The sequence below is a fragment of the Parasteatoda tepidariorum genome, chromosome 10 (genome assembly GCF_043381705.1).
Source record: "Parasteatoda tepidariorum isolate YZ-2023 chromosome 10, CAS_Ptep_4.0, whole genome shotgun sequence".
NCBI lineage: Eukaryota > Metazoa > Arthropoda > Arachnida > Araneae > Theridiidae > Parasteatoda > Parasteatoda tepidariorum.
Genome location: NC_092213.1, coordinates 65822808 through 65841941, shown reverse-complemented (window position 1 = coordinate 65841941; position 19134 = coordinate 65822808). Strand labels below are relative to the sequence as shown.

At 29.8% G+C, this 19134-nt stretch overlaps 1 protein-coding gene across 30 annotated transcripts in view; it reads right to left on the bottom strand.

Moving 5' to 3' along the window:
* The window catches only part of LOC107453194 (ankyrin-2), a 213262-nt gene that overhangs the window by 88930 nt on the left and 105198 nt on the right, over window positions 1–19134 (bottom strand). For 22 of the 30 annotated variants that reach the window (XM_071186318.1, XM_071186317.1, XM_071186322.1 and 19 more), the window contains exons 8-19: window positions 18884–18982; window positions 18581–18679; window positions 16905–17102; window positions 15649–15846; window positions 14744–14941; window positions 13149–13247; window positions 10708–10905; window positions 9539–9637; window positions 8451–8648; window positions 5135–5233; window positions 3533–3716; window positions 1176–1268 (exon numbers count right to left, since the gene is read on the bottom strand). In XM_071186318.1, coding sequence (XP_071042419.1) covers window positions 1176–1268; window positions 3533–3716; window positions 5135–5233; window positions 8451–8648; window positions 9539–9637; window positions 10708–10905; window positions 13149–13247; window positions 14744–14941; window positions 15649–15846; window positions 16905–17102; window positions 18581–18679; window positions 18884–18982 — 1762 coding nt within the window. The remainder of the gene's footprint in view (window positions 1–1175; window positions 1269–3532; window positions 3717–5134; window positions 5234–8450; window positions 8649–9538; window positions 9638–10707; window positions 10906–13148; window positions 13248–14743; window positions 14942–15648; window positions 15847–16904; window positions 17103–18580; window positions 18680–18883; window positions 18983–19134) is intronic. The other 8 variants (XM_071186333.1, XM_071186334.1, XM_071186338.1 and 5 more) reach the window with 1 other exon arrangement.

The window sequence follows — 19134 nt, the reverse complement described above, 5'->3', positions numbered from 1 at the left end:
CGCAGTATTTAACTGGCATTCACGCGATGCCCTAAGTGTATGAAAGCAGTATTTAACTGGCATTCACGCGATGCCCTAAAGTGTATGAACACCGTATTTAATTAGTATTCATGCGATGTTCCATGTGTATGAACACTGTATTTAACTGGCATTCACACGATGCTCAATGTTCATGAACACCGCATTTAAATGGCATTCACGTGATGCTCTGTGTGTATGAAAGCCGTATTAAACTGGCTCTCACGCGGTGCCCGAAGTGTATGAACCCTGTATTTAATTGGCGTCAGCTGTAAACCGTTTAACAATCTGCTCCTGCAATGGTTAATATTCCAGTATTGATCTATATTATATTAATACCATTAGAATCATGTTTTTAATGGGTTTAGTATATTTTATAAGTCAGAAAAGCATTTTCCTTCAAGTTTATAGGCTAGTAGGGAAAAACCGAAACAAAAGGAAAATCGAAGGGGAAAAAAATACAAGATCTATGCGTGAGTGTATAAACTGTAATGTGAGTTTGTTTGTAAATAGGTACTTAAAATAAAATGTATCATTCCGAATTATTAAAATTTTTTAATTGTACTAAATTGCCTTTTTATTAATGAGGCTTGATGCAAAATCTCTAAAGATATTATGCAAAACTTAAATACGAAAATCCAGACGTCAGTTTACCTACATGCAATGTGTACAATTCGTAGCGCGTTGCATTGTTCATTTGTGTGACTTCAGTTGAACGGATTGCGTAACAAAAGGGTTAAAATAGTAAGGATTTTTCAAATATTTATAATGAAAAAGCTTTAATAACCATTAGTAATTTAAATTAGTTGGACAATTTTAAATATAAATTTTCCATTAAAGATTGAAGCTATAATTAGTAACTATACTTTCACAGAACAAATTAGTATATTAGTAATCAAGCATAGAAGCAAATTAATTCTAATTCAGGGCAGCATATACAATAAATCTCTGTTAATTATCAAATTCAGCAATTATGTCTAGGCAACTATAAAGTATTATTGCATACTAAGGTTTCATGGAAAACAAAAGATTATACATAAGGTTTCATGGCCTAATGTTTTATGGCATACAAAAGGTTATACATAAGGTTTCATGGCCTAAGGTTTAATGATATATTTCCGTTTCAAACTCATTGAATAAATTCTTTTACAACTTACTCATTTGAAAGTATGAGCCCTCTTTAAAAGGGAGATAGACATGTGTGGCATGCGTTGGTTTTCCAAATATGGCAGCTTCATCAAAGTCAGCACCTGTGTCAAGGTCATTCAATTTACTATCATAAATCAGTACATTTGGAAAGTTTATCCCCAGTTAAGTATTTATTAGAATATATGCTGCATGAAATTTAATTGTATGCCTGATCCATCTTTTGAATCTTCGTAGTGTTTCAGAATCCGCTTGATTCCATGTTACTTATATTGAACTTTTTAATCCATCAAAATGATTCCTTTCATATTAAAAAATATTTTACATGCAGATCACAAATATAACTTAGAAAAACAATCATAAAGCACTGCACAAAATATATTTTAAGTGAACTATTCTTAAGGCAGCAATCGGCGAGCAGCACTAACACAATATTTTACAAACATTAAGCAGGAAAACAAATAGAACAGCATTAATCGAAAGCAGCACTAAACACTAGTTCCATATCACTACTCTAAAAAATTTCTTTCAAATTTATCATTATACTACAGTAAAATTATGCATACACTACTGTATTAGTTATAAGAATACCAAGTGAAAATTTAATTGGAGGTTCATAACTTCCTAAAATTAACACAAAGAATTGATAACGAATTGGAAGATGTAAAAACTTTCTAAAAGCGAATTACAAAGAAGACTTGTTTTTCTTTTCTACTATATCCTTTAGTTGAATAAAATAAGAAACATAGTTTCAAAAAGTACTCATTAAGCTACTTAAATCAAATGTTATTTTATTCGATAAAAAACGAATGACGAATATTTCAATGTAAGATGTGCCAACCCTGCGTTGAGAGAAGTAATTTTTCAGCATTATCTTGAACTGACTTTCGACTAAACTTTTGTTCCTAATGATAGAGAAACACAAAAAAATTTCGCATCTCAGTTTTCAAAATCATTTAGAGCATAAAAATTTTGTTCGGCCAGTAAATGACCATTGTAGTTCCTTCTTTAATAATTCTTATCACCAGCGATGAACAATTAATCCATATCAATTATTGAAATTATAACATTCATCTTAGCCGCGATGGCTCAGGAGATAGAGCGTTCGCCTTCCAACTAGGTGAACCGGTTTCGAATCCAAGCGATGGCTGGCTGATAAAAATTTCACATCCGGCTTGCACAAACCACAGTGCTGACGTGAAATATCCTCAGTGGTAGACGGATCATGGGTTAGAGTTCCCTTGCCGTCAGGCTAACGATAGGAGGTTCTCGTGATCTTCTCTATGTTACGCAAATGCCGATTCGTTCCATCAAAAAGTTCTCAGCGAAGGTAAATTTCCCTCAATACTTGATGCAGGACTTCCCTTGTCTCCTGGATTGGGTTCAAAATTACAAGGTTACGTAGAAGAACATTAGTATTCGAAAATTCAAAAATTGTGTCGGTTGTTCAACGATGATTATAAAAATATTCAACTTCGTGGCAAGATTTGGGAGCTCCTATATCAAACATTTGGACATACTCGCTTAGTTTTGTATTTAAATAACGAATAATTTGAAAGACAGGGAATGAAGATGAAAAACCACGAAAAGAGCCTAATGGCAAGGGAATTTTAACCTATGACCCATCGACCACTAGAAATATCGAAACTTTTCAGATGCGTATAAAGTACACGTTGATATAGATATATCGAAGCTTCAAATTAAAATTATTTGGTCGTCTTTTGAATACTTTAGATTAATTTAAACACGTTGAAGTAAAGAATGGTTCTGAATCAATGATTCGAATTTATGACTTGGATCTTGAATGGGATTAATTGATTTCATTAAATCAGGTTAATCAATTTTGTTTAATCCGATTTGGATAAATGATTTGTATGGATTGTATTGAGTTGCAGATTTAAATAACCCATGTTTGCTACATAGTTCAAACTTGAAGTACGATTTAATTCGACTAATTAAAGTCACTCGTTTAGCTTAACAATAGTTATAGAAATGTTAGGAAGCCCCAAATTATAAAATATCTTTATCTTGTGGGTGCCATACACTAAAGCCTATAATGTTATACAAATACTACACATTTAAACATAAAAAACTTTACATGCAAACACTCAGACATTTTTTGAAAAACAAATATACGTATACAGAAATTTTGAAAAAAATGCATTCTCTAAAATAATAACAGACGGGACAGTTGCGCATTTTTTTGAAAGAAAAATTGAAGGAAACTTGTCTTACTTAGAGCTAAGAAATTAAAATAAATCACATGATTAAATAGATAATTTCATATAATTTCATATAATCACAAGATAATTTCATATAATTTCCATTTCCTCTTGAAAACAGCAATATATTAATTGTAATAATCTACCTCCTTCGTCTTCTGAGTCGGTCATAAAGGTTTCCTGCATGGTTTCTGGTGCGACAACCTTGTACTTTTCTTCAGTTACAGTTGTGGTTGTTGTAGTCACTGTTGTTTCGGTAACAACCTTTAGAGTTTCGACAACTGATATATAACCAAGACGCTGAGCGATAGATAAGGGTGTTTGTCCTTGCTGGAAAAATATTTAATTATTTTAGAAAATAAAACAAATGAAAATTAAATTTTTTATTATTATATTTAGGGTTTTTAGCAGAGACCTCCCTTCATGTTATAAATGTACAGCCTAGTCAAAAATGAAGATATATTCATTATAGATAATAAATTAATATTTAAAAAAATAAAAAGACAGAAACAATCGAGATCTGAGGTATATCAATTGAAGGTAGGATTATAAACATTGAAATCCGAAGTATATCAATTGAAGGCAGGATTATAAACATCGAAATCTGAAGTATATCAATTGAAAGCAAGATTATAAACATCGAAATCTGCTTCATAAGGCGAGAAAATGGAAAGGAGTTAGTTGAGAGATGCAGTTTTGAAGTATCTAATTTTAAAAGACTGTCACACAGATTTTGATATTTTTACACCCGCTTTCCTCAAGAGTGATTCCGTGATTGTATATATAGTTTTGGTTTTTACCTCAACCAAATATCAATTTACGATCCTTTAGTTTTATACTTTAGAAAAGAATTCGAAAAATATCTAACAAAAGCGATTTTTCAAAATGTCTTATATAACGTATATTTCATGTAATAAATTTCTAGTCAAGTCCAAGTAAACTATATAGCAATATGTTTTGCTTTGTTAAGAAAAAACTAAATACATTTCTGTCGTATTTTTGTTATTAATCATATTGTTTTAAGTCCCCAGGAAAAAAACATTATCATGATTTCCCAGAAAGACATGAGAATTTTATTTAATAGAGAGAAAAAATATTTTTGATTAGATTTTTTTTTTTAGATTCATGGTTAAAATCTAGCCGTAATCCCATTCTAGAGCGAAATTTTTTTCCTGATCTTTAAGTAAACGATGACATTTTAAATAAAACTCAACCAAATTAAGATAAATTTTTTAGACAAATATTTTATTCTTTTTTAAAGATTATTTATGGAGCAATCAACAATATTTTTGTTACTTACTATTAATTTAATTTAAAAAGTTGTCCTAAAGAACTTGTCTAGAGTGCAAAAATGATGAATTTTCTAATTTATCACTATATATGATATCTTTAGTTGCGAAATTAGACACAAAATGCACTTTTAATTTTTTTTAACCATGGGGGGAGAGCAGTGATTAAATGTCACTTTCAATAGCCGGAGACTTCTGTAATTTTCTCCAATTTTCTGTCAAATAGCGTTTTCACGTATCATCACCAATTTAAATTCAGCTAAGTTAAAATCAAATTAAGAAAATTACAATTGGTACAATTAAGATAGCTTAAGATTACTAAACTCCGGACATTGAATAAATGTTCAATCACGCTGTCTAGTACCTTCATCATAGTAAGTGGTAAAAGTTTGTAAGCCTTCGCGTCATCATGTTTCGGTAGGAAGAGTAATTAATAAAAGCGAGAAATGAAGTGATTACCGTTGTTGTAACATTTGGCGAAGCTTGATTTTCAAGCAGGTGATTGACAACTAGCGTGTGGCCTTGTTGAGCAGCTTGGTGGAGAGCTGTATATCCATGCTAAAAACAAATAAATGTAATAATTATAGTATATAACAAGAATTTAGAACAAGGAATTCATAAAATTAAAGAAATTTTAATGCTCATATATGATAGTATGTAAGAAAACGGGATTTAATCTTATCTATAATAATATTAGGAGAAAATGTTTGCCGGTCTTTATTTCATAACTCCAGTACCGTTTGTGATACGGTCATGAAATTTGTACAGCTTATGCAAGGTATAACTTCAGTCCCATAATAATATTAATAGGGGTATAATTTCAATTCTAGAAACATTGCAAAAATTTCAATTTGTCAGCTCGGAAAGGGCGTGGGAAAAACAAATACATAATATTTTTACGCTTTGTTCAAGCTTAACTATAGACGTTAATGTTATTTTTTTTAAATATTTTAAAAGAGAACAACAGTGCTGCTTTCTAATTTACAAATGCTTTATTAAAATTGAGTTACCATAGGAGTTTACTGTAAGCTTTTTAATATTTTTTATTTAATATATAAGACAAATTGAAGTTAAAAAAATGACACAGGAAAGAGTGATGTCACTGGTTTAATAGTTTGCAAACTATCTAGATTTTAGTTGTCTTTTATTCAAATTATAACTATACTGCTTTATAGTTATACTTTTAAAATGCGCTTATACATAAGAAAATGAAAAATAAACAGTAATTGAAATAAAAATTATTAAACTACTAAAGTGAAAATTTATTGGGAAATCACTCAACTCTGGTACAGTTTGACTATGATGAAATGAGGCGATCAGTTTATGACACCAAATGTTTCGAAGTGTGTTCAAACTTCAATTTTGTGAGTTGAACTTCTAATAACTTATTTAAATTAATTTAAAATTGAAGAGCTACCAGAAAATGCAACAAACAATTAAAATATCTCCGTTAGCAGCCACACTTATTTTAATTTTAAAAAAAACATGAATTTCAATTTCGAATAATTAAACATTTCTTTTTTAACTAATTCGATTCAAAACGTTAAAGGAGTAAACCTAATTTACTTTTACAAATGGGCGGCAAATTATTTTCACTCTTTCGTACTCTAAAAACCTGATTTTTTGACCCAAAAGCTATCAAGGAGTGAATTTTATTGGTTTGATTTGATGCAGAAAAAAATAGGCTAACTAAAAAAGGCAGTATTCAAAACACTGAATTTGTTTTAAAACTTGCTCACATTGATTAAGATCGCTTTTCGCTTAACATATCTATTATTTAAAGTATGCAGGGTGTTCTGTAAAGACTGCCCTTGATATAGATTTTTAGAAAACTTATAGAAAATAAAAGCAAAAATTATGCATTTTGGAGTCCCAAAAATCTAATTCAGACAGGAAGAAATAATGAAGACGCAATCAAAACTCAACGTATTACAGGTAAGCGAAACAGGTGCATGAAGCTTGTTAGGTTATTGGAGGAAACCAAGAGGAGTTAAACGAAAATTATTTGAAACCCATTTGAATTTTAACCTGCGGTTAAATAGTTTTAATGGTTTGCACAAAATAGTGATTTTGATAGTGTTTTGGTTTTTTTTTTTTTCGTTGCTTAAATAGTAGTTAGCGACTTCCAATGTATACTTTTATATTTCCTTTTGGTTAAGATTCTAATTATTAATATTCCGAGTGGACATTACACTGCACTTTATTAATTTTAAATAATTATAATTTGAACCAAAATCAGAAAAATATTGAGAATGTTTCTTGTCATATGAAATGAAAAGATTCAAGCAATATAGTAATATATTCCAAAATTATTCAGCAGAAGAAGAATTTTTAAGATACTTTGACCTTTAGCAGCAAATTTAAAAAAAAGATTTCTATTTAGGCAATAAAATGGTTTTATTATCTAGTAAACTTTGTAAAATACCTAACTGGAAAGAGTGCAAAAAAAAGCAATTCATGTGAAAATTTAACTTTTGGAATTCGTGGGGCTATAATTATACACTGAAGAGCCAAAAAAAACTGGTACAGGCATGAGTATGCAAATAAAGGGGTATGGAGCCTATCAAAGTACAGTGCTGCGATCGGCAACGCGTATATAAGACAACGAGTGTCTAGCACAGTTCTTAGATCGGTTACTGCTGCTACAATGCCAGGTTATACAGATTTAAGTGAGTTTGAACGTGGTGTTATAATCGGCGCACGAGAGATGGGACATAGCATCTCCAAGATAGCAATGACATTTGGATTTTCACGTACGACCATTTCACGAGTATACCATTAGTATCGGAAATCCGGTAAAATATCAAATCTACGACATCGCTGCGGTCAGAAAAAGGACATGCAAGAACGGGATCAACGACGATTGACGAGAATCATTAAACGTGACAGACGTGCAACCCTTCCACAAATTGCAGCAGATTTCAATGCTGGGCCATCAACAAGCGTCAGCGTGCGAACCATTCAACGAAACATCATTGATATGGGCCTTCGGAGCCGAAGGCCCACATGTGTACCCTTGTTGACTTCACGACACAAAGCTTTGCGCCTTGCCTGGGCAAGTCAACACCGACACTGGACTGTTGACTATTGGAAAAACGTTGCCTGGTCTGACGTGTCTCGTTTCCAGTTGTATCGAGCTGATGAACGTGTACGGGTATGGAGACAACCTCATGAATCCATGAACCCTACATGTCAACAAGGGACTGTTCAAGCTGATGGAGGCTCTGTGATAGTATGGGGTGTGTACAGTTGGCGTGATATGGGACCCCTGATACGTCTAGATAAGAATCTGACAGGTGACGAGTACGTAAGAATCTTGCGCATTCCGACGGGCTTGGGCAATTTCAGCAGGACAATGCGACATCCCACACGTCCAGAATCGCTACAGAGTGGATCCAAGAGCACTCTTCTGAATTTAGACACTTCCTCTGGCCACCAAAATCCCCAGACATGAACATTATTGAACATATTTCGGATGCTTTGCAACGTGATGTTCAGAAGATATCCCCTCTTACTCCCACTGGTTTATGGACAGCCCTGCATGATTCATGGTGTCAATTATCTCCAGCACTGCTTCACACATTGATCGAATCTATGCCATGTCGTGTTGCGGCACTTCTGCCTGCTCGCGGGTACCCTACACGATATTAGGCAGGTATACCAGTTTTTTTGACTCTTCAGTGTATTTGCCCCAAACCCTTCAAACCAGTAGCCAACAATGAACATGAACAAACTATTTATAATTGAGAAAAATGAGTAAACAAAGTATTCATACCGATGTGGTCGTATGAATATCAGCTTTATTTTGAATTAGGAATCTAACCATATTTATTTGACCGAAATGAGAAGCCACGTGTAGAGGTGTATAACCAGCTTTGGTTTGTGGTCCTATTTCAGCGCCTCTATCTACAAGAATAGTTGCTACATTCACTTTGTCGTCTTGTGCGCATAAATGTAGAGGTGTCAGTCCATTCTGAAACAAAACATTATATAATCAGTGCACAACATATGGCATAAAATTTTCTACAACAGTTATTTATATTTGAATTTTTTTAAAAATTTATTACGAATTTTTCTTTCAAATTCATGCTATTGAATACAAGGAATATTCGACGGATTTCGTTTAACACGTTGAATGCCACGCTAATTTTACACGGCTTGTCCGTCTGGCTAAATGGTAAATAACTACAAACTAAATTTGCAAACATTGAATAGATTTTGCCAGCTTTTTAAAAAGTTTAGCATGGCATATCTGAAAAAAGTGGTGAATTATATAAGCCTACGAATTGTTAAGAAATAGTGGTGGATAAAAATCCACTAAATTTAATTTATTAAACCAAGAATCACAATTAATAAACTACCACTTGAAAAAATTTATTCGCTGTCAGGAGCAAGTTGGCACCTCTGTGTGTATAAAACTATTTTTGTGCTTTCTATTTTGCATTAATTTCTTCAAACCATTTTAGTAACGATAATATAAAAAAAATAAAAAATTTGCTCGATTTATGTATTTCTAATAATCTTTGTTTCACCGGTCACCGGTGACCACGTGACGCTACGAACAAACTCAGTGCCGGTCACCGGTGATCCCATAACATTCAGTGTGGCAAATTTTGAGTTCGCATTTAAAAATCAGATTAATATCAAAAAATTTTTAATATATGAGGAGAAGTATTTTTTTTTATCTATAGGTAAGAAATAATTTGACCCATTAATAGTGTTTAAATGCTGATGGTAATAATCTATATTTAATTTATAAATCTATTCAATTAATAATTAATCTATATCTTGGTTGTGATTTAGATATATATTCATGATATTGCATGATTAAGCATCTATGCAAGATATAAAATGCGAACTTACATTAGCTTTATGATTGACTTTAGCTTTGTGATCAATAAGTAATGATGATATATCGGCATGTCCTTCTTGAGAAGCAAGATGAAGGGGTGTGAAACCAGCCTATAAATAAATTTTATTTCGATTTAACAAAATACAACAAAAACTGTTAACACAACAAAAATGTTCATTTCGACAATTTACTCAGAATAACAAAAATAAAACATCCAGAAAATGCAATAAATAACAAGCAATAACATTAAAGTAAGTAAATTAATAAAAGAAACAAGCCTTAACGTTTTAGGCACCTAACAAGTTATAATTCTTCCATTTTTACAGCTCTGGATGATTATTTTAAAAAAGTGCACTTTATTGAAATAATTAAAATATTTTCATTTCCTTTCAATGCGTTTTTTAAACAGTCACTTATTTCATACATAATTACTTTCATACAATTTCTACAAGTTACAACAATTATGAATAACTTTAAATATCATACAGCAATAAAACTTATTTTGATGATTTTTATGGTGATTAACCTTAGTAATAATTCATCAGAGTTAAATAACGATTATTTAAACTTAATATTGATTTGAGATTTCAAAAGTTTGGGTTTTAATTTTTCCCCTTACAATAAAATTTAAAACTATTCTTATTTTATTATAATTATACTTATTTTGGGGATTTTTACTGTGAATAACCTAAGTAAAAATTAGCCAGATTTAAATAAAGATTATTTCAATTTAATAATGATTTAGGATTTCTAATATTATGGTTCTAATTCCTTTTTTTTTTAAATATTTTATAAATACTTTATTATTTTGATATAATTATACTTATTTCGGTGATTTTTACAGCTATTAACACGAGTAATATAATTTACCAGTGTCAAATAGCGATTGTTTTAATTAAATACTAATTTAGGCTTCCTAATGTTAAGGTTCTAATTGCTCCTTTTTGAAAAATATTTAAAAATATTCTAACATTATTATAATTATATTTGTTTAGATAATTTTTACAGTGATTAACATCAATAATAATTCGCCAGAATAAAATAACGACTATTTTAATTTGATGCTGATTTTTGGTTCCTAATGTTCAGGTTCTAATTGTTTCATTTTGAAAAACATTTTAAAAATATATTTTGAGGTTAGTAATTACGAAACATTCTGCGTAATAAAATAATGAGTTACCTTAGACTCAGCATTTGCATTAGCACCATACTCTAACAAAGTGCTAGCAATATCCATTTGATTCTTCTTGGCTGCTATGTGTAGAGGGGTGTAACCATTTTTGGCCATCGCATGGGGTGAAGCACCTTTCTCCAGCAAAAGCAGTGCAACATTAACATGATCGTAATGAGAAGCCACATGAAGAGGGGTAACACCATTCTGAAACATTAAAATAGAAATCTTATAACATTCGAAGAAAATGCTCTGAATTTGAGAAATTAGATTCGAATGGGGTATTAAATATACAGAAACATCAGTATTGCAGAGACTAAATAGAGATCTCATTTTTATGTTTTTATACATTTTGAAACCTTAACACGTTGGTTGCCATGGGGGGTGATCGGCAATGAGTTTGTTCGTAGCGCCACGGGGGTCACCGGTGTCAGGCAAAACCAAGAGTAAATTTTTAATGCTTTTGATTTTTTTTACTATTATTATCGTTTCCAAGATGGTTTGAAGAAATTAATGCTATACATGCTAAAAAACTCATTTTGGCTAGACGGGCAGGCCATGTAAAGTTAGCGTATCATTCAACGTGTTAAAAGTATTTTTTTTCATCTGACCTTTTTAAATGTTCATAATTAAATATATAAAAATATCTGGTAGCTGGTTACAGTACCGCCATACCGCTAAAAGCTTTGTAAGAGTTAAAACAGGGATATATCGAACAGAAATAAATCTAATTATGTTCTTATACATAAGTTTTCTAAAAGTACTCAGTAAACCTTTTAGTTAGAACATATAAACTTCTGCAATTTCTTAACGTTCATAAAAACCTTTACTTAACGTTTCTGAAATAACTGTAAAACTTTTAAAATATTGCTAAAGCATATAATAACCAATAGCAAATTTAACCAAATTGTGTCAGAAACTTTTCTGAAAATATATGTCACGCATATTTTAGTTATTATCTTTTTTTGGAATCATAAATACATGTTTTTTAATGTATTTAAACTGTTTTGAAATGCAAATCCGACATTTTATGACAGAATTTTTTTATTTCACTTCCGAGTCCTTTCTTCACATGCCATGGATTTAGGTATTTAAGCGTGGTTGGTTATTAAAGTTGTTCAAATATCAAAATATAATGGCAAAAATATAATAATTGGTCTTGGATGTCCTCAAAACATTTTATTAAGCATTTCTAGTAGACTGTCATTAAATTTCCTGTCATGATTTAAAAGCTTATAACTTTTTTAGATTTAAAAAAAAACTAAGAAAAAAATAAAAAAAATAATTTCACTTTTTATTTCTTTTTTTAAAAGCTATAATTATTGCAAAGGAGATCGTTAATTATCAAAAAAGACCATGCAGAATATAGATAGAAAAATGATTAAGTATATGAATATCTCACCTCACTATGCTATATCTATATTATATTACTTATTTATATATTATCTATATTTAATTTATATATTATATGTATTTTATTTATATATTATATATTTTATTTATATATTATTATATATTTTATTTATATATTATTATATATTTTATTTTCAAACTATCTAATAAATATTTCCACAAGTCAAATACTTCAAATCTTGTTTCTTTTAAGATTTTAGCAGGTACTACTGTTTTTAAAGATTTAGTAGAAATCACTTGCACTAGAAATATTTTGTAATAATATTATGAGAAACACTCCAATTAGCTCTTTCATTTACTCAAAAACCAAAAATGTATAATTATCATTCAAAACAACTTAACTAAAAAACAACATCTTAACATAACAACTTAACATAACAGCAACTTAACATTAACAACTTAAAATAAATAAATGTTAATGAAAAAAATATTTGTAATTTTTTCATTTACTAAGTGACAATTTAGAAGTTACCTTAATCATTTGTAGACCATAATTTTAATTAAACAAGTTAGTTTCTATTTACGTTTGGAATTAAATTTATTTACTAACTGCTTCTGTATGTACAATGAAATACAAAATGTAGGATAAAAAACAAATATTTTATTTTTAGTCCAATAAAATATTGATTTTGATATTATTAAATTAATTATTTATTATTAGTAAATTAAATTATATCTGATTCCTAATTAAATTCAGTCAGGTTCCTGAAAGTGTAAAATTTATCATAAATGTATCTTGTAGTAAGAAAACAAAACATTGATGCACAATAACATAACAAAAAATATATCATATCTTTAGAAGATTCCTTTTATTAATTAAAGTGATTCATACATTGATTTAATGATTCATACATTGATTTGATGATTGAATTAAAGTGATTCATACATTGTATCAAAACATTACAGTTTAGCTCACTAATAATTGATATTAAATTTCATATTTTTGCAATCAAATCTATTTCTTAGTAAAAATAAAATTTCAAATCAAAATTTATATAAAAAAAAACTTTTAGATCAAAATAATTTGATTATCGTACCTTTCCTTGGGCATCAACAGCTGCACCTTTTTGAAGCAATAATCGAGCAACTTTGATGTTTCCATATTTAGCTGCCAAGTGAAGCGGTGTAAATCCTTTCTAAAATAATCAAACAAAATTCCATTATAGTGTTTAGTAATACAGTATACAGACCCTGAATTACTTTTGATCCAATGATCGGATCTTCACGTTTCAGAACACAATCTTAATGGTTCAAGGGGTGACTTCAAACAGGCTACTTATTTTAGTGAAGATAATATTTAAGTTACGAAATCAGACAAAGAAACACACTTTATCTGAACAAACATATCCTTTTTCAACGGATTTTGATTTCTGACCTCCAAAATATAGGGGGTAGCCCTAATCTAGGAAAATGGTCCCAAGAGTTTAAACAGGAGAGATGTAAGGACACCTTAATGACAATTTTCTTCTTCTCATTGGCACGATAGCCCAGGATGGGCCTCAACAAGCCTATGCCAAGACATTCTTCCCTTAGCCAAGGTTCTCCAGTTTATTATTTTTAAAACATGTAGATCCTTTTCAAGGCAGTCTAAAGGCCGTCCTCTTTTTCTTATACCTGTTGGCCCGGCACTGAAAACTTTTTTGGTTGTCCTACTAACCTCCATTCTTATAATGTGGCCTGCTCATTTAATCCTTTGGATTTTGATAAATTTAATGACATCTTAATGTCAATTTCACTTTCTGTAAATTTAGAAGTTTTTAAGCGAGCTGAAAATTCGTGCTCACAAAAATAAACTTCGTTTTTTCAAAGATAATGCGATGCAAAATTTAACTTTAATAAAAAAAAATAATAAATATTAACTTATTTTATTTAATAATAGTCAAAAGACTTTTAAATTGTAAGGTATAGAATGTTTGCATCTTCTTAAAGAATGCAATGTTAAATGATAAAATACACAATTTGTGCGAAATCGGTCAAATAGTTCCCGAGAAATCATACTTTAAAAATAAAATTTCTCAGGAACTATTTAACAGATTCTATTAAAATTTTGTATTTTGCCATTTAAACTTACACTCCTTAAAATGTTTTAAAAATTATGTACCTTTCTATTCAAAAGTTTGATTATTATTAAATAAAATAAAAAATAATAAATATTTACAGTAAATTATATTTTGCATGGAAACATCTTTTTGCATAAACAAATTTTATAGTTGTTAGCACAAAGTTTTAAATTCACTTACTGAGTTCTTGAAATGGTGAAATACGCAAAAAATAAAATTTACATTAAGGGGTCTAAACTTTGGATCACTATTGGAACCATGTTTTCCATATTTTTGCTACCCCCTATAGTTTGGAAATCAAAAATTGGAATCCAACCAAAAAAAAGTTATGCTTATTCAGAGAAAGTCCCTTTTGTGTGTGATTTCGGAACTTAAAATATCGTCTGCATTAACTAATTAAAATATTTGAGTTCACCTCTTTGAACCTTTAATATAGAGTCCTGAAACGATTCCTTATGTGAGTCCTAGATTCAATCATTGGATCACAAGTTATTTAAAGTAGTTCGTTTTTTATTTTGGGTACTGTGCATAACAATGGCATGCAGTTACGCTAAAGTAAGATCGTAAAATACCTTAGTTGTTGCAGTGAGAGAAGCTCCATGGTCTAGTAAGGAAGATGCAACTTCTTCCTGGTCTTCTTTAGATGCAATGTGCAATGCTGTATACATATCTTTAGTTGTAGCATCTACTGCAGCACCATGTTGTAAAAGTAAGCTTACAATGTCTACATTTCCGAGTCGAGAAGCAATGTGTAAAGGTGTCTGCTCCTCCTAGAATTTAAATTTAAAAAAAATGCAGTCATGAAAATATAATTAAAAAGAATTCGACTTAATTTAAAACATAAAACAGGTTTCCAAAAACTCTTTCCTGTATAAAAGTATTCCCTGATGATTTTATCCTATCATTGTAATAATTCTACATTTGCATTTATGAAATGTGTTATTTAACGCTTCAAGCACTGAGGTATATATATTAGCAAATAATCTATTAAAGATTAAAAGGTAGAGTAAATTTTAAAAAAATTTTGCAATTAAGCTTTCTTTCACTGTATAAATCAATGTTACTCTGTACAGTTCATCTTAAATCAAAATTATAAAAGGAATTTTTGCACACCTTACATAAAATTTTAATAATGAGCAAAATAAGAATAAGACTAGATTTTGAAATTTTCAGTATTTATTATGAAGATTTCTTTATGGAGAACTTTCGGCTTTTTTCAGCTGTTAAAAATATTAAATATATAACGTTGAATACCAATCTCCTTGTTAGTATTACTTTAAAATATTAAAGCCTAAAAATTTCCCAAAATCGTCTCCACTCGGATATTTAGGCTTAAACTATTCTTAAGAAACATTTTAATGGTATCGATTTCTTATCTGAATGACGATAGTGATACAGCGTAATTCATTTCGATAATGTTGGAATAGTGACATTATATAACCTATTAGATTATTATGAGAATATGATCAATACTCACCCTCGCTCTTGCATCTACACTTGCACCATTCCTTAAAAGAATTCTAATGATGTCTGTCTGATTGGCACGTGCTGCTAAATGCAGAGGAGTTTCACCCCTCACTGTGGGAACATCAGGATTTGATCCATTCTGAATGAGATATATCACTATATTCATGCAACCCATGAATGATGCAACATGGAGTGGTGTAAGCCCAGACTGGAACACACAAATCATATACAATATACGTTGTGTAAACAACAACAGATAAATCACATTTGTTAGCAATACCGCTCCGATCTTCTAGCTCTGCGAACAACATTATTTGCGGTTTCATGCTGTTGTTCTACTTTATTGAAAAATTATATTAATTTACAGCGAATTCATTTGAAACAGATATTCTTTTTTTAAAAATAATCTTGCCATACAAAGATATTAATCTTTTCTTAAAAAAATATTAATCTTGTCAAAATATTAATCTTGTAAAAATATTAATCTTGTAAAAATATTAATCTTGTAGAAATATTAATCTTGTAGAAATATTAATCTTGTAAAAATATTAATCTTGTAAAAATATTAATCTTGCAAAAATATTAATCTTGTTTCAATAAGAATATTCCAATCAAAACTTGCATTCCAAATTATCTACATTTCAATCGTTTTGAATATTTCAATCATTATAAATATTTCAATCATTATAAATATTTCAATCATTATAAATATTTCAAACGTTATAAATATTTCAAATGTTACATATTTCAAATGTTACATATTTCAAACGTTATACATATTTCAAACGTTATACATATTTCAAACGTTATGCATATTTCAAAGTTATGCATATTTCAAAGTTATGCATATTTCAAAGTTATGCATATTTCAAATGTTATGCATATTTCAAACGTTATGCATATTTCAAATGTTATACGTATTGAAACGGTATACATTTTTTCAAACGTTATACACATTTCAAATAATAAATATGTTGCGAATGTTGTGTATATCGTAGGCTAAATGGAAAATCCGGCTCTTTTCTAACTGCTGACGTCATTTGTTAGCCTAATTGTCAACAAAAATACGTCAGCTGTTTGTAAAGATTGGGATTTTTAGTTTCGTCATATATATTTCAAACGATATACATTTCAGTTATTTTTAAATAATTCGATAGATATATGATATAAATATATCTAAAGAAGCTACAACGTTAGAATGTTTATAAATTATGCAAGATTAAACTTTAGACAAAAACGAAAGGTAAAAATACAAAAAGTGCTTACTTCAGTGGTAGCTTCAATAGAAGCTCCATGTTTCAATAAAAGTTCTACAACTTTTATTCTATTCTTTTTACATGCAATGTGAAGGGGAGTAAAACCGTTTAAGGCTCTGGCATTAGGATCAGCTTTCCTGTCCAGTAAAAGCTTGGCCACTTTAACGTGGCCACAATGTGCGGCGACATGAAGTGCTGTTAAATAATCCTAGGAGTAAAAAATAAACATGAAATATTAAGAACGAGAAAAAGATATAACAAAACAATACGAAATTCGAAAATATGAATGAAAAAATGTTAACAATGCACTAGTATTATAACGTACTCGTATTACATTTGTAGAACTTTAAGACTAACTATATTTTTATCTTCGATGTGTAATATTGCAAATCAGTGAGATTAAAAAAAAATTAAACACTATGAAAGTTGGAAGGCGTTGCAAAATAGCTTTGTATTTTATTTCCTAATGTGACTGAGAATTGAAAACTACAATAAAAAACATGATCTGTGTAAAAGACAACTAATTTTCTTTTTAATATTATGTTTCTTCTTAAATATTTCTGAGTTCTTCTTGATTTAAACCTTTCATAACTTAACTATTGTTATCGGAGTATTTCAATGAAGAAAAGGGAAATAAAGTACTCATTAAAAAATGCGTGTTTAAAATTTTGAATTATATTTGCATATATGTTTGTAAATATTATAGACAAATTGTTCTTGCCGATATTGAGTTAACCACATTTTTTAAACTGGTTCACACAATATCTAATAATAAAAATAATAAGTACACGAAACATTTCTCAGTTTATTGTCAACACACAGTCGTGTGTTAATTTCTTCATAATGATCTTTAGGAAAAGCTTATTTAAATGCCCAATTTTTTTTCCTACATCCTTGTACACGTTGCCGAAGTTAGTTGTAAAGATAAAACCCAGAAACGTTACTTTTTGGTTTGTTTAATGCCTTTGACATTGCTAGCATAAAATGCATCCAATTGGTACACTGATCTTAGTTAAAGCTCTCTTGATATTTTTCTGGTCATGCAACTCAAATGTGGATTAATTTCAATCAAAAAGTAGTCTGCGGAGATTATTTTATCCGAATCTTGGCCACAGACATGCTCGTTTTCTAAGCTGTTTCAAAATTCATCGCATCAATCGATGTCAGAAAGTAAGCAACTCAATGTAGATTAAGCATGTTTATAAATTGTGTACTAGGGGAAATGAAATGTAGAGTCAATGGCGCGAAATCTACATTCGGCTACGCCATGCTAAATAAAAGAAAAGGAAATAACGGTTTCAGCAATGAAATCAAACAGTGTTATGGTTAACTATCTAAAGTAGAAAAGATCATTTTTGTCAGAAAAAGATGACATCATTAAGGGTAATTGTGCCGTTATTTTTGAAATCGCTTTAATTACAATACACAAATTGCAAAAGCTTAAAAAAATTTAAAAATTTCTAAATAACCTACGTCTGTCAACAAATAAAAAAATTAACTTTTTATAAAGTATATTGCAATATGTTCTTCCTCGAATTGTTATTTATTTTATTTTTTAATTTAATTATGCTAGGTAAAATGTAAATAACTTCAATCCTCTAAATGAACAGGCTTAGGTATTAAAAAACACATTAAGTATTTGAATAAAACTAAAATAATGTAAGCAATTGTAAATTGTAAACTTACGACAGTGACATCATCAACTGGTGCTTTATGATACAACAAAATGCGAGCGCTGTCGACATGGTCTCCTTGAGATGCCATATGAAGAGGGGCAAGTCCATTCTGTAAAGACGCAAAGCATAACAGATTATAAAAACTTAATATCACTGTATTAAAAGCTTATGGACATAAAATTATTTGAAATTTGTATCGCAATTTAAAACTTAAATTAGAAATACAATATAAAAATGAAAATAAAAATAACTCAAGCTAATTTTTAAGACAGGATTAAAATTTCATAAATATGAAAATAAAATATTGAAATACCTTTGTTTTAGCCAAGAATGGAGCACCTTTTTCTAAAAGTAGATCAACAACTTGATCGTGACCACTTCTAGCAGCACAATGCAAGGGAGTTAAACCATCCTAAAAATAAGAACATTCAAGGAATAGTTTAGAAAAACAGTAGTTTCATAAACACTAAACGCATTATATCTGTCAACCTGTCAACTTTCACTTTCATCAAAAAAGTTTTATTTTTGTGGTAGTTAAGGCTGTTTTTCGAAAGCTTTGTCGTC